Here is a 17,324-nt window from a genome sequence, read left to right on the forward strand (position 1 = left end):
AATCGTGCTCCTCTTTTAATTGAGAAATCAATTTCCAGGCCCTGCCTGCCTTTCACCCTTTTCAGGCCCGTAATGCCGAGGAGATGTTGGTTGGCTTTTCGCCATTTGCTAATCTCCCTTTTCATGCCCGCCCTTCATTCATGAAAATGACAGAAATTGGTGATTGGTCCCGCGGAGGGATGATATGACCAACCTATGACTCGACATGTCCACTTTGAGGGGAAAAGACCAGAAAAAGTAAACCACCATCCTCTCAAATGATGAGGAAATCACCATCAATTCACTGTTAGAAGAACACATACACATGGAGAACCCAGCAGCACCCAGAGGACCATAAAAGGCAAGACCAAACCGAGAAATATGGCCTGTCAGATGGAAAATATAAATATGGCCTGTCAGATGGAAAATATATTGTTGGCGCGCAGTCCGTCTGTTTCAACAACACGACACTCTGTACTTTTCCACGATTACTGTAGATTCCGAGTGTGGCTTTTCAGGAGTGGGTGGGAACTTGGAAGGAGTTTTCCGATCTCCACCCCCTTTCCTTCCCAGAAATATCCATCCGTGGTAAGAAGGAAAATTTGTTGACTGAGGTGATAAAAACCCCATTCCCCCAAATCTTTTCATTCTTGCAATTTTCTGCTTCTCCTTTAAGAATTTTAGCCGTAAACTCAGAGATTCGAAATGGGATCGGGTTTTGAAAAATCAGAGATGAATTCGAAGATAGTAAATGAAGATGAATGGCTTCTGGGCATGGAGCTCGCAGATTTCTCATGCCTTCCCATGGCGATGAAGGCAGCCGTCGAACTCGATGTCCTCCAAATCATAGCAAATGCCGGCAATGGCGTCCAGCTCTCGCCCACACAAATCGTTGGCCATATTCCGACCACGAACCGCGACGCCGCCATTACTCTTGATCGGATCCTCAGAGTGCTGGCCAGCCATTCGGTTCTGAGCTGCTCTGTGACCACGAACGAGAACGGGAAGGCCGAGAGGTTCTATGGTCTCACTTCTCTGTGTAAATATCTTGTCAATAACCAGGATGGAGTCTCTCTGGCTCCACTGGTGTTGATGAATCAAGATAAGGTGTTCATGGCGTCCTGGTTTTATCTGAAGGACGCTGTGCTTGAAGGCTCCCAGCCATTCACCAAAGCCCATGGAATGAATGCGTTCGAGTACCCGGCCATCGATCAGAGATTCAACAGGGTTTTCAACAGGGCTATGTCTGAGAATTCTACCATGTTGATGAACAAGATTTTGGATACTTACGAGGGTTTTAAGGAGGTTCAGGAGTTGGTGGATGTGGGAGGAGGAATTGGGTCGACTCTCAATCTCATAGTCTCTAGGTATCCCCACATTTCAGGAATCAACTTCGACATGCCCCATGTGCTGGCCGATGCTCCTCACTACCCAGGTAAGTCCAATTCCCCAAATTCAACCATTGAAATGAAAATGTTATCTCTGTGTAGGTGATCACCAAATGTGTGTTTGTTCAGCTGTGAAACATGTGGGTGGAGACATGTTTGATAGTGTACCAAGTGGCCAAGCAATTTTTATGAAGGTATGGCAATGGCTTTCTGCCCTTGAGTACCACGTAGTTTCATATGGAAATTGAACTTTGACTTGGGCTTGGTTGCAGAACATCACTATATCTCTCAATGTTGTTTGATTGCAGTGGATTTTGCATGATTGGAGCGATGATCATTCCAGGAAGCTTTTGAAGAATTGTCACAAGGCGTTGCCAGAGAAGGGGAAGGTGATTGCGGTGGACACCATTCTCCCAGTGGCTGCAGAGACATCTCCTTATGCTCGTCAGGGATTTCATACAGATTTATTGATGTTGGCATACAATCCAGGGGGCAAGGAACGCACAGAGCAAGAATTTCAAGATTTAGCTAAGGAGACGGGATTTGCAGGTGGTGTTGAACCTGTATGTTGTGTAAATGGAATGTGGGTAATGGAATTCCACAAGTAACTCTGAGTGGATGTCAGCTGGATTATCTTCAGTGTCTGGTAAAGCGATGATTTCGATAAGATGCCATATCAACCATCGATTATGGTTTACCAGGTTGAGTAAAGTGGGGCCGGCTGATCGGGATTGTTGTTTGGTTTTCTAAACGCAGAATAGTTTAAGGCATGTACATATAATTGGTGGGGACATGGGCACACGTGAATTATTAGTATAGGTACCAAAATTTGAACAACTTCAGAGATGGTTGGTTATCCTTTGAATTATTGACATTAATATCAAAGATGGAGTAAGTCAATGTTTGTTTGGCTATCGTGGAACCCTTGCTAGTACGCGCTTTTTGGAAAATTATTACACTCTCAAATATCACTCGAATATTACCTTAGTCAATCTTTTGCCCAGGTAACCGTTGGTGTCTCTGCTTTAGCTATTTAAACAGGCTAAGCTGGATCTGTTCTTCAACTTGTCCTGACGATGAACCACACTGGTTGGTTCGAAACACGTCGACAAATGGTTTCTCATGTGATTTTCGCCGAAAAATCTATCATAAACTTCTTATGGATCACAAAAGCCTCAACTCTACAAAAGTATGGTTATGTTTAGTCAAAGTTTTAGGTAAGAGAATTATGACATAATTTAATATATATATTTCACAAAGTTATATGGTATTGTTGGACCTTGGTTCAATTATGTTTTTTTGATTTTTTCTCATGTTTTGTGATATGCCTTTATCATTTTTTATCATCTTTTTTATAGATTTTAATTTTGGTAATGATAGTAGAGACTAATACGTGTGAATTTTGGTTTAATAACAATTGTGATTTTAATAAGTGGCATCAAAGTCATACTTGTGAATTTTGGTTTAATAATAATTGTGATTCCAACAAGTGGTATCAAAGCCACAAGTTTTGAGTTCAAAATTTACCTAGCTTGTATTGTAGGGAGATTGTTGGACATTGGATTCAACGCTACTAATCTGTTTTGTAACATGGACTAACCACCTCTCATGGATCTTAACTCTGGCAATTGTAGTGCAGACCAACGCCTATAGGTTTTGGTCTAACGACAATCGTGATTCCAACAAGCAAATATTAAGCACCATGTAGTAAGTCAATGATTGGTCCATTACCTTTCTTTTTTGTTCTTTATTCATTAAAAGAGAATAATGTGATATTCAATAAATAAGATGGAAATGTAGTGAGACATTCATTGACATACTGCATGGTGCGAACATTGCCCTTTTCTCTAGTAAATAGACATAGTGAATGAATGAAGTACGAAAAATTTAGTACAAAATAATGTCAATCATTTGCTTTATATAAAGAAAGAAACTGTTAATGTATATGATACATTTAAATTTAATGTTTTTAGATAATCATTATTCATGCATTGAATCAACAATTCAACTTGTATTTAAAAATTGACTTCTATTAAGAAAAATATAAATGATTGAAGGCATAGAAACTCTTCTATCGAGAATGAAAGGGAGAGTTTTTAGTATATATTTATCATAGTTTAAAGTTGAGTTGTGAAAGGAAAGTTGGAGTTATAAATAGCAATTTTGTCTCTGTTGGCATTATGAATTATGTGTTGTTCTTGATGGAAACCTACTTGATGAATTGTCCTTTGATAGAACCTACTTGATACAAATGTCCACAGGATGTGTCTACATATGTCATCGAGAGTTTTGAAAAAGACATACCAGTTTAGAGGCAGAGGAATAACGGTTGAAATTCCAAAAAGTATACGTGGGTTTTATTAAGCAAAGTTATTTACATACGCAAGTATGAAGAAGCAAAGGTGCGTACAGTTTCCGCACCATGGTATTCTAAATACCAATGGTACTTACTATGGTACTGCCTTGCGGTATTGAGCCTAATACCAGATGTTTTGATCTCATCTAAGAAAACCATCAGTTGCAGTATGGTTTTGACCTATGGTATTGGATAAGGGTTAAGTTGTATAAGGGAATGAAGATCAAAGTAGTAGTAAGTGTGCAAGTAATAAATATCTTATGAATAGTTAGATCTGAAGCAAATATGCATGTAATGAGCTATTGATATTTTGTTTGATCTAAGACTAAGTAGGCACCCAGGGATTTGATGATGGATCAGATCTAATAGATCTGAGATGACAATCTTGTTTATGATTTGATTTTATCAATGTTGATAGTGTCTTGATGCATGATTTTTATGTGTATGCGGAGATCTAGGTATGTCTGAAGTTTTGTGTTGCAGCAAATGTCTAAATCAGAAATTGTAGATATGTATGCAAGTTTTATAACCTGTAAGGCACGTACACACGCGAGTGTGACACTAGTAAGTAGTGTACATGCGGGGTTGTCTCCTGAAAAGCGCATATACACGCGGATATGATTTGAGGAAAGCACATACAAAAAGTAGGGTTTTGATGAAAAGAATGTCCGATCAGTTTAATTAGTCTTGTTGTCTTTCTATTGTTTGTCAATGAAATCTTCTTGATGATCTGAGCTTAAATAATGATGTTTTGATTAAGGATTGGTTGATTCAAGAATGACGATGATAGTTACTATTTGTGAGTGAAGTTCAATGAAGGTTCTGTGATTTTTTCAAAATGATGCAGTGGTTCTATGTATGACACAGTGTTTAGTTCAGGATGACAGTGGTTCACTTTCAGGATTCAATGATTTGAGGTCTATATGTGGGTGTGCTTCATGAAAAATGCATACACACGAGGGTTTTCTATTGTAAAGTAGCATACATATTTTGACATATGGTTGATCAAGGTTTGCAGTAATAAAATATGATTTATGTGATGTACAATATGTTGATTGTTATTCTGGTTACAATGATCTGACTATTCTGATTGTTTAAGTTGATTGATTTGGATTTCAGTTGATTCAGTTATTGGGTTTCAGTGATTGGTTGGTTCTGTTGGTTCAGTGATTATTTGGTTCAAAGGTTGAGTTGTAGTGATCAGTTTTTATATTTGGTATTGGACTTAAATGTTGGTAGTGGGGCCGGCTGATCGGGATTGTTGTTTGGTTTTCTAAATGCAGAATAGCTTAAGGCATGTACGTATAATTGGTGGGTACATGGGCACACGTGAATTATTAGTATAGGTACCAAAATTTGAACAACTTCAAAGATGGTTGGTTATCCTTTGAATTATTGACATTAATATCAAAGGTGGAGTAAGTCCATGTTTGTTTGGCTACCGTGGAGGCCTTGCTAGTGCGCGCTTTTTGGAAAATTATTATACACTTCCAAATATCACTCGACAAAAGTATGGTTATGTTAGTCAAAGTTTTAGGTAAGAGAATTATGACATAATTTAATATATATATTTCACAAAGTTATATGGTATTGTTGGACCTTGGTTCGATTATGTTCTTTTCATTTTTTCTCGTGTTTTGTGATATGCCTTTATCATTTTTTATCATCTTTTTTATAGATTTTAATTTTGGTAATGATAGTAGAGACTAATACGTGTGAATTTTGGTTTAATAACAATTGTGATTCTAATAAGTGGCATCAAAGTCATACTTGTGAATTTTGGTTTAATAACAATTGTGATTCCAACAAGTGGTATCAAAGCCACAAGTTTTGAGTTCAAAATTTACCTAGCTTGTATTGGAGGGAGATTGTTGGACATTGGATTCAACGCTACTCATCTGTTTCGCAACATGGACTAACCACCTCTCATGGAACTTAACTCTGGCAATTGTAGTGTAGACCAACGCCTATAGGTTTTGGTCTAACGACAATCGTGATTCCAACAAGCAAATATTAAGCACCATGTAGTAAGTCAATGATTGGTCCATTACTTTTATTTTTTGTTCTTTATTCATTAAAAGAGAATAATGTGATATTCAATAAATAAGATGGAAATGTAGTGAGACATTCATTGACATACTGCATGGTGCGAACATTGCCCTTTTCTCTAGTAAATAGACATAGTGAATGAATGAAGTACGAAAAATTTAGTACAAAATAATGTCAATCATTTGCTTTATATAGAGAAAGAAACTGTTAATGTATATGATACATTTAAATTTAATGTTTTTAGATAATCATTATTCATGCATTGAATCAACAATTCAACTTGTATTAAAAAATTGACTTCTATTAAGAAAAATATAAATGATTGAAGGCATAGAAACTCTTCTATCCAGAATGAAAGGGAGAGTTTTTAGTATATATTTATCATAGTTTAAAGTTGAGTTGTGAAAGGAAAGTTGGAGTTATAAATAGCAATTTTGTCTCTGTTGGCATTATGAATTATGTGTTGTTCTTGATGGAAACCTACTTGATGAATTGTCCTTTGATAGAAACCTACTTGATACAAATGTCAACAAGATGTGTCTACATATGTCATCGAGAGTTTTGAAAAAGACATACCAGTTCAGAGGCAAAGGAATAACAGTTGAAATTCCAAAAAGTATACGTGGGTTTTATTAAGCAAAGTTGTTTACAGACGCAAGTATGAAGAAACAAAGGTGCGTACAGTTTCCGCACCATGGTATTCTAAATACCAAGGGTACTTACTATGGTACTACCTTGCGGTATTGAGCCTAATACCAGATGTTTTGATCTCGTCTAAGAAAACCATCAGTTGCAGTATGGTTTTGACCTATGGTATTGGATAAGGGCTAAGTTGTATAAGGGAATGAAGATCAAAGTAGTAGGAAGTGTGCAAGTAATAAATATCTTATGAATAGTTAGATCTGAAGCAAATATGCATGTAATGAGCTATTGATATTTTGTTTGATCTAAGACTAAGTAGGCACCCAGGGATTTGATGATGGATCAGATCTAATAGATCTGAGATGACAATCTTGTTTATGATTTGATTTTATCAGTGTTGATAGTGTCTTGATGCATGATTTTTATGTGTATGCAGAGATCTAGGTATGTCTGAAGTTTTGTGTTGCAACAAATGTATAAATCAGAAATTGTAGATATGTATGCAAGTTTTATAACCTGTAAGGCACGTACACACGCGAGTGTGACACTAGTAAGTAGTGTACATGCGGGGTTGTCTCCTGAAAAGCGCATATACACGCGGATATGATTTGAGGAAAGCACATACAAAAAGTAGGGTTTTGATGAAAAGAATGTCCGATCAGTTTAATTAGTCTTGTTGTCTTTCTATTGTTTGTCAATGAAATCTTCTTGATGATCTGAGCTTAAATAATGATGTTTTGATTAAGGATTGGTTGATTCAAGAATGACAATGATAGTTACTATTTGTGAGTGAAGTTCAATGAAGGTTCTGTGATTATTTCAAAATGATGCAGTGGTTCTATGTATGACACAGTGTTTAGCTCAGGATGACAGTGGTTCACTTTCAGGATTCAATGATTTGAGGTCTATATGTGGGTGTGCTTCATGAAAAATGCATACACACAAGGGTTTTCTATTGTAAAGTAGCATACATATTTTGACATATGGTTGATCAAGGTTTGCAGTAATAAAATATGATTTATGTGATGTACAATATGTTGATTGTTATTCTGGTTACAACGATCTGACTATTCTGATTGTTTAAGTTGATTGATTTGGATTTCAGTTGATTCAGTTATTGGGTTTCAGTGATTGGTTGGTTCTGTTGGTTCAATGATTATTTGGTTCAAAGGTTGAGTTGTAGTGATCCGTTTTTATATTTGGTATTGGACTTAAATGTTGGTAGTGGGGCGGCTGATCGAGATTGTTGTTTGGTTTTCTAAATGCAGAATAGCTTAAGGCATGTACATATAATTGGTGGGGACATGGGCACACGTGAATTATTAGTATAGGTACCAAAATTTGAACAACTTCAGAGATGGTTGGTTATCCTTTGAATTATTGACATTAATATCAAAGGTGGAGTAAGTCCATGTTTGTTTGGCTACCGTGGAGGCCTTGCTAGTACGCGCTTTTTGGAAAATTATTATACACTTGCAAATATCACTCGACAAAAGTATGGTTATGTTTAGTCAAAGTTTTAGGTAAGAGAATTATGACATAATTTAATATATATATTTCACAAAGTTATATGGTATTGTTGGACCTTGGTTCAATTATGTTCTTTTCATTTTTTCTCGTGTTTTGTGATATGCCTTTATCATTTTTTATCATCTTTTTTATAGATTTTAATTTTGGTAATGATAGTAGAGACTAATACGTGTGAATTTTGGTTTAATAACAATTGTGATTCTAATAAGTGGCATCAAAGTCATACTTGTGAATTTTGGTTTAATAACAATTGTGATTCCAACAAGTGGTATCAAAGCCACAAGTTTTGAGTTCAAAATTTACCTAGCTTGTATTGTAGGGAGATTGTTGGACATTGGATTCAACGCTACTCATCTGTTTCGCAACATGGACTAACCACCTCTCATGGATCTTAACTCTGGCAATTGTAGTGCAGACCAACGCCTATAGGTTTTGGTCTAACGACAATCGTGATTCCAACAAGCAAATATTAAGCACCATGTAGTAAGTCAATGATTGGTCCATTACTTTTATTTTTTGTTCTTTATTCATTAAAAGAGAATAATGTGATATTCAATAAATAAGATGGAAATGTAGTGAGACATTCATTGACATATTGCATGGTGTGAACATTGCCCTTTTCTCTAGTAAATAGACATAGTGAATGAATGAAGTACGAAAAATTTAGTACAAAATAATGTCAATCATTTGCTTTATATAGAGAAAGAAACTGTTAATGTATATGATACATTTAAATTTAATGTTTTTAGATAATCATTATTCATGCATTGAATCAACAATTCAACTTGTATTAAAAAATTGACTTCTATTAAGAAAAATATAAATGATTGAAGGCATAGAAACTCTTCTATCCAGAATGAAAGGGAGAGTTTTTAGTATATATTTATCATAGTTTAAACTTGAGTTGTGAAAGGAAAGTTGGAGTTATAAATAGCAATTTTGTCTCCGTTGGCATTATGAATTATGTGTTGTTCTTGATGGAAACCTACTTGATGAATTGTCCTTTGATAGAAACCTACTTGATACAAATGTCAACAAGATGTGTCTACATATGTCATCGAGAGTTTTGAAAAAGACATATCAGTTCAGAGGCAAAGGAATAACAGTTGAAATTCCAAAAAGTATACGTGGGTTTTATTAAGAAAAGTTGTTTACATATGCAAGTATGAAGAAGCAAAGGTGCGTACAGTTTCCGCACCATGGTATTCTAAATACCAAGGGTACTTACTATGGTACTACCTTGCGGTATTGAGCCTAATACCAGATTTTTTGATCTCATCTAAGAAAACCATCAGTTGCAGTATGGTTTTGACCTATGGTATTGGATAAGGGCTAAGTTGTATAAGGGAATGAAGATCAAAGTAGTAGTAAGTGTGCAAGTAATAAATATCTTATGAATAGTTAGATCTGAAGCAAATATGCATGTAATGAGCTATTGATAGTTTGTTTGATCTAAGACTAAGTAGGCACCCAGGGATTTGATGATGGATCAGATCTAATAGATCTGAGATGACAATCTTGTTTATGATTTGATTTTATCAGTGTTGATAGTGTCTTGATGCATGATTTTTATGTGTATGCGGAGATCTAGGTATGTCTGAAGTTTTGTGTTGCAGCAAATGTCTAAATCAGAAATTGTAGATATGTATGCAAGTTTTATAACCTGTAAGGCACGTACACACGCGAGTGTGACACTAGTAAGTAGTGTACATGCGGGGTTGTCTCCTGAAAAGCGCATATACACGCAGATATGATTTGAGGAAAGCACATACAAAAAGTAGGGTTTTGATGAAAAGAATGTCCGATCAGTTTAATTAGTCTTGTTGTCTTTCTATTGTTTGTCAATGAAATCTTCTTGATGATCTGAGCTTAAATAATGATGTTTTGATTAAGGATTGGTTGATTCAAGAATGACGATGATAGTTACTATTTGTGAGTGAAGTTCAATGAAGGTTCTGTGATTCTTTCAAAATGATGCAGTGGTTCTATGTATGACACAGTGTTTAGTTCAGGATGACAGTGGTTCACTTTCAGGATTCAATGATTTGAGGTCTATATGTGGGTGTGCTTCATGAAAAATGCATACACACGAGGGTTTTCTATTGTAAAGTAGCATACATATTTTGACATATGGTTGATCAAGGTTTGCAGTAATAAAATATGATTTATGTGATGTACAATATGTTGATTGTTATTCTGGTTACAATGATCTGACTATTCTGATTGTTTAAGTTGATTAATTTGGATTTCAGTTGATTCAGTTATTGGGTTTCAGTGATTGGTTGGTTCTGTTGGTTCAGTGATTATTTGGTTCAAAGGTTGAGTTGTAGTGATCAGTTTTTATATTTGGTATTGGACTTAAATGTTGGTAGTGGGGCTGGCTGATCGAGATTGTTGTTTGGTTTTCTAAATGCAGAATAGCTTAAGGCATGTACATATAATTGGTGGGGACATGGGCACACGTGAATTATTAGTATAGGTACCAAAATTTGAACAACTTCAGAGATGGTTGGTTATCCTTTGAATTATTGACATTAATATCAAAGGTGGAGTAAGTCCATGTTTGTTTGGCTACCGTGGAGGCCTTGCTAGTACGCGCTTTTTGGAAAATTATTATACACTTGCAAATATCACTCGACAAAAGTATGGTTATGTTTAGTCAAAGTTTTAGGTAAGAGAATTATGACATAATTTAATATATATATTTCACAAAGTTATATGGTATTGTTGGACCTTGGTTCAATTATGTTCTTTTCATTTTTTCTCGTGTTTTGTGATATGCCTTTATCATTTTTTATCATCTTTTTTATAGATTTTAATTTTGGTAATGATAGTAGAGACTAATACATGTGAATTTTGGTTTAATAACAATTGTGATTCTAATAAGTGGCATCAAAGTCATACTTGTGAATTTTGGTTTAATAACAATTATGATTCCAACAAGTGGTATCAAAGCCACAAGTTTTGAGTTCAAATTTTACCTAGCTTGTATTGTAGGGAGATTGTTGGACATTGGATTCAACGCTACTCATCTGTTTCGCAACATGGACTAACCACCTCTCATGGATCTTAACTCTGGCAATTGTAGTGCAGACCAACGCCTATAGGTTTTGGTCTAACGACAATCGTGATTCCAACAAGCAAATATTAAGCACCATGTAGTAAGTCAATGATTGGTCCATTACTTTTATTTTTTGTTCTTTATTCATTAAAAGAGAATAATGTGATATTCAATAAATAAGATGGAAATGTAGTGAGACATTCATTGACATATTGCATGGTGCGAACATTGCCCTTTTCTCTAGTAAATAGACATAGTGAATGAATGAAGTACGAAAAATTTAGTACAAAATAATGTCAATCATTTGCTTTATATAGAGAAAGAAACTGTTAGTGTATATGATACATTTAAATTTAATGTTTTTAGATAATCATTATTCATGCATTGAATCAACAATTCAACTTGTATTAAAAAATTGACTTCTATTAAGAAAAATATAAATGATTGAAGGCATAGAAACTCTTCTATCCAGAATGAAAGGGAGAGTTTTTAGTATATATTTATCATAGTTTAAAGTTGAGTTGTGAAAGGAAAGTTGGAGTTATAAATAGCAATTTTTTCTCCGTTGGCATTATGAATTATGTGTTGTTCTTGATGGAAACCTACTTGATGAATTGTCCTTTGATAGAAACCTACTTGATACAAATGTCAACAAGATGTGTCTACATATGTCATCGAGAGTTTTGAAAAAGACATACCAGTTCAGAGGCAAAGGAATAACAGTTGAAATTCCAAAAAGTATACGTGGGTTTTATTAAGAAAAGTTGTTTACATACGCAAGTATGAAGAAGCAAAGGTGCGTACAGTTTCCGCACCATGGTATTCTAAATACCAAGGGTACTTACTATGGTACTACCTTGCGGTATTGAGCCTAATACCAGATGTTTTGATCTCATCTAAGAAAACCATCAGTTGCAGTATGGTTTTGACCTATAGTATTGGATAAGGGCTAAGTTGTATAAGGGAATGAAGATCAAAGTAGTAGTAAGTGTGCAAGTAATAAATATCTTATGAATAGTTAGATCTGAAGCAAATATGCATGTAATGAGCTATTGATATTTTGTTTGATCTAAGACTATGTAGGCACCCAGGGATTTGATGATGGATCAGATCTAATAGATATGAGATGAAAATCTTGTTTATGATTTGATTTTATCAGTGTTGATAGTGTCTTGATGCATGATTTTTATGTGTATGCGGAGATCTAGGTATGTCTGAAGTTTTGTGTTGCAGCAAATGTCTAAATCAGAAATTGTAGATATGTATGCAAGTTTTATAACCTGTAAGGCACGTACACACGCGAGTGTGACACTAGTAAGTAGTGTACATGCAGGGTTGTCTCCTGAAAAGTGCATATACACGCGGATATGATTTGAGGAAAGCACATACAAAAAGTAGGGTTTTGATGAAAAGAATGTCCGATCAGTTTAATTAGTCTTGTTGTCTTTCTATTGTTTGTCAATGAAATCTTCTTGATGATCTGAGCTTAAATAATGATGTTTTGATTAAGGATTGGTTGATTCAAGAATGACGATGATAGTTACTATTTGTGAGTGAAGTTCAATGAAGGTTCTGTGATTATTTCAAAATGATGCAGTGGTTCTATGTATGACACAGTGTTTAGTTCAGGATGACAGTGGTTCACTTTCAGGATTCAATGATTTGAGGTCTATATGTGGGTGTGCTTCATGAAAAATGCATACACACGAGGGTTTTCTATTGTAAAGTAGCATACATATTTTGACATATGGTTGATCAAGGTTTGCAGTAATAAAATATGATTTATGTGATGTACAATATGTTGATTGTTATTCTGGTTACAATGATCTGAATATTCTGATTGTTTAAGTTGATTAATTTGGATTTCAGTTGATTCAGTTATTGGGTTTCAGTGATTGGTTGGTTCTGTTGGTTCAGTGACTATTTGGTTCAAAGGTTGAGTTGTAGTGATCAGTTTTTATATTTGGTATTGGACTTAAATGTTGGTAGTGGGTCCAGTCTGAAAATTTGATGAAACGTGGCCTATAAGTTGTGATGTTTTGTAGCAAGTGGATCCAATATGAAAATTTATGAAACGTGGTCCTCGAAGGTGTTGAAGGTTGAAGCCTTCAATGAGAGAGTTGAAGCTTTCTTCCAGTAGTAGCTGGTAAATCAAATTAGGGGGTTGGAGCTCCCTTTCGGTGGGTGTCGGTAAACGAGATCAAAGGGTTGGTGCTCCCTTATAGTGGGTGCTGGAGAACGAGTGAAGGTTGTAGCCTTCTGCATGTAGGTGTCTGTATGCTTATATGAGTCTGTGTCAGTACAAAATTGTAAAATATTTTCTTTATATTAAAAAGAAGGCAAAAATGACAGTAGCAGGTGGTTTTTTTCCACATTGGGTTTCCACCTTAAACCCTAGTGTTCATGTGTGTTGCTTATGTGTGATGGTTTATTTTTCTCTTACTGCACATGGTTACTATCTATTTAATGTTTAATAAAGTACTGATGCATTGGCTCAAGATAAACAAAAGATGAATTAACTGAAAAGTAAGTTTACTAGATATACGCTCGTTGTTTTAATAACAATCACATACACATGCGGGTTCCATTCAGTAAAGTCGTGTACAGAAATCGGGTTATGAATTTGAAAAGTTTAATGATTTGAAAATATTGATTCATCCCCTAAACCCCTCCCTCACTCGGCCACCCCCTCCCTGTCAGTATTTTTCCCAACAGTCTCTTCCTTTTATTATAGTTATCTGGATTTTATTTAATATGAAAGGGAGAGTTTACATTATACTTTCATCATTCAAAGATGAACGCAACACATGAGAGTGAATTGTGAAATGAAAGTGGGAGTTCTCAATAATAATATTGTCTTTTCATTTTATTATAGTCATTTGGATTCTATTTAATATGAAAGGGAAAGTTTTTATTTATCATTCATTGTGTCAAGAGCCCTATATAGGGGTGATGTTATAGTGGTGTAAATGTTTGTAAACATTTAACATTTATATGTCAGCGCAATTAAAAAATAATAAGAAATTAAAAGTGATATAGAGTCCAATATGGGGGAGATGTTGCAGTGTTTGTAAATGAGTGTAAATATTTAAATGTTAACTCAATTAACAATAAGAAGTTTTTAAAGTAATAAAACTAATAAAATTCGATTTTTTATATTGTAATTTTATTTTGCAAGACATCTTAGTCCCTCCAACTCAAGTTAGAAATATGCTCTGTGAACAATTGCATAGATAATTATAACTTACATTGCTGAATGTTAAATTAATAGTGGTCGATAAACAAATCATCCTATGGTTTTGCTTTGGCAAAAATTAGTAAATTGAGATGTGAAGTGGTTAAGTAAATTGCTTGCTAATAAATTTTGGTGGGTAGTAACCACTAATAAGTCTACACATTTACAAGTTTACTCCTACTTAAATGTCGAGGAAAACATAAATAATGTTGGGAAGTAATTCCTAGTCAGTATATTTATTTACATATTATTCCTATCCATTTTTTATCCAAATACTTGCATAAATTATGGAGGAAAACAACTGATGGTAAATATGTTATTTCAATGAGTATGAGTTGTTTTCAAAGATTTTATTTTTGGATGGTTTTCTTACAAAACTTAAAAATAGTAAATCACTACACAAATATCTAAAAATCATGAATGAATATTGGAACCATATACATAAATTATTGTATAAAATATGTAAGGCAGTTATTCATATGACATTATATTGTGTAAAGGTCAATTGCTAGAGTCGTGCCTTGACAAGGACTAACATTGATTCCATAACCATATTTAAATTAATTAATAGGCACATAAAAAAATTGTACTTACAATTGAGTTACGATATAACAACATTCTTAATCATCGATATTCACCCCCACTTTACCATGGATATTATTAATTTGTAAATAGTTTTTGTTACAATACCATGGGTCAATAACATGGATTATCAATGCCGCATGCCCAAAATTCACAACTGAATTCACAATAAAATAATAAAATCTAAAATCTAATGTAAAATGTAAAATGCATTATAAAATTTAAGTTAGAGCTGCCATTTGACCAGAAGAAATTGGTATTGCCTAAAATTTAAAGTTAACATATCATTGTTTCTTTGACATGTTAGTTCTTTATATATTATTATTGGTATAATAATCAATAATATTGATTATTATTATTCTAATATATTGCAATAATAATCATCTCTATTATAAGTATTATTATATTAGACATTACATCTATTAATAATTACACGAAGTGATAATTTCTCGATCCTATGGATGGAGGGGGGGGGAACGGGAGATGGAGAGAGGCAGAGAGATATAGAGAGAGTGATGGGGGGGACAGTGAGAGAGGGAGGTGGGAGAGAGAGGGAGAGGGGAATGAAGAGAGAGAAGTAGAGAGGGAGGGGCATAGAGATTGAGTTAGAGGGGCAGAGTGAGGGAGGGAAGAATAAAAACATAGAGAGATAAAGGTGGATAGAGAGGGAGTGACAAGGTAGAGATGGAGAGAGAGTGAGGGAGAGAGGAGAGGAGGAAGGAGAGAGAGGATGGGAGAGAGAGAGGGAGAAAAGGGGAAGAGAGAGTGAGTGATATGGACTTGTTGGACCTCAGAATTACTCTCTCTTTGAAAACTTTTCTCACTTCTTTCTCTTGTTTTCCATAAAATACAGATCCCCATCACTGATAAATGATAGATTTTTTCCCAAGGAAGACATTAAAAATTGACATGTTATACTTTTATGTTTTTGCTATTTGAAATAAGTTTTTGAAAATTAGCTACGAAACACAGCCTATTCTGCAGCTAACCATGTGTTTCGTAGCTGCTTCCATGGTTGAACAGGTTACAGATGTCAAACGAAGAAACCGGCCACATGGGCATCTCTAGAATTGTCTCGACATGGATCCTATCATAGTCACCCAGCCCAAATTGACAAAAAAGCCAGCTCAAGACCACAATTAGAGGAGGAGTCAGACAAAGAAACCTAAGAGCAATAGGACTCTTTGTCCACTCTTTGTGGTTAATTAATAAAATCCGATAGTTTTGTTGCAACATTAACTCGGATCAGCGACCGGTGTTAACGGTTTTATGCAACCATCTTGCTTGAATTAAAGTCACCTATAGCTGATCAAACATTTACGCAAATCTGTTGTAAAATGTGTAGACCACCTGTAGCTAATTTTTCTCAAAAGACAATTATGAATGTTTTATTTAAATACTAGTTGTACAAAACTGAGAGTAGTTCGAATTTTTGGATGTATTAAGCGCAGACTTACATCTCTGTAATTTTGGAACTTATTTTCTTGTTAATAATATGAAGTCGTGTTTTGACTAGTGATCATTTGAAAGAATATCTTCAGCTAATTAGCAGCTCAACTCAGTCAGTTGCAGAGGGCCCCTGCACTGAAGGAGGTTTTTCTTTTTATTTTGTTTACTGTTCAGTTTAGTTTCATTATTTACTTTTAGTAGTATTTGTAGTTTAGGTTGATTCCCTGTAGTTTGTTTTCTTTTAGTTCTGATCAATAGCATAATGTTAGAATTCGATGGCGCAGTCTTATTTCTTCAATTTATTTCATAAAGGAAACAACTTTGCTTTTAAACAGGGTAAAGTTGAAAAGTAATAAGGATGCATTGTTGATTAGTTTACTTACTGTTTGTTTCCTCTGTTATTTATTTCCTAGTTCATATTGCCAATGCACTGTGTGAATAAATGTTTTTGGTCACCATTTCAAGCTAATATCCATCCTAAACTAAATGGTTAAACATTCACTTCACACGAGGATTGAAATCAATTAGTTACTCTCTGCATATTTGATTTAGTTCTTTGGACTATAAAGTACAGTAAGTTGCTTGTATGCCATCTCAAGAAAGTTATCTTTCAAAATTGAAGGCTTGGACAACTAAAAATGCTTTAGTCAATTTCATTCTCTGTAATTATTTCGATTGGCCTTACAAATTTCACCTTTTAATTCTTGACTTAGGATCAATGACAAAATCAAATAGACGCTCTGTTTTTTCCTTCTTTTAACTTATATTTTCACTAGATTTTGAGCTCTTGGTTCACCTTTAAGAAATTTAGATTCGGTTTCTCATAGTTCAAATTGTACATCATTAGGGATCAAAGAACAGAAACCCCCAAAACAATATAAAGTACAAAACAACGAAGAAAGAAGGGTTAACTAGCACATACAATGCACTACACTTCATCAGCTTACGAGCCTCGGTTGATAATTTATGCAAAGCAATTTAGAATACTAAATTGACTAAACCCTTTGGGGCTGTTGTCGGGGAAGTGTAACTAGGTAACTTTATCTCTTACAT

General features: G+C 34.6%; 1 protein-coding gene across 2 annotated transcripts; it reads left to right on the plus strand.

The window, feature by feature from the left end:
- Positions 1-391: 391 nt before the first annotated feature.
- LOC149218693 (caffeic acid 3-O-methyltransferase 1-like) lies at positions 392-2,637 on the plus strand. Of its 2 annotated transcripts, none has more exons than XM_089384120.1 (3): positions 392-1,414; positions 1,497-1,561; positions 1,711-2,637. In XM_089384120.1, exons 1-3 carry the CDS (start codon positions 685-687, stop codon positions 1,897-1,899), a joined length of 984 nt encoding a protein of 327 aa, XP_089240246.1. In that variant the 5' UTR covers positions 392-684; the 3' UTR covers positions 1,900-2,637. The 2 variants fall into 2 exon arrangements, with proteins under 2 accessions (XP_089240246.1, XP_089240245.1); XM_089384119.1 differs by having other exon boundaries at positions 395-1,414; positions 1,676-2,637.
- The last annotated feature ends 14,687 nt before the right edge of the window (positions 2,638-17,324 follow it).

This window comes from Pinus tabuliformis, chromosome Q, assembly GCF_031772625.1.
Source record: "Pinus tabuliformis cultivar Carrire ecotype Pingquan chromosome Q, CPIR1, whole genome shotgun sequence".
Lineage (NCBI taxonomy): Eukaryota > Viridiplantae > Streptophyta > Pinopsida > Pinales > Pinaceae > Pinus > Pinus tabuliformis.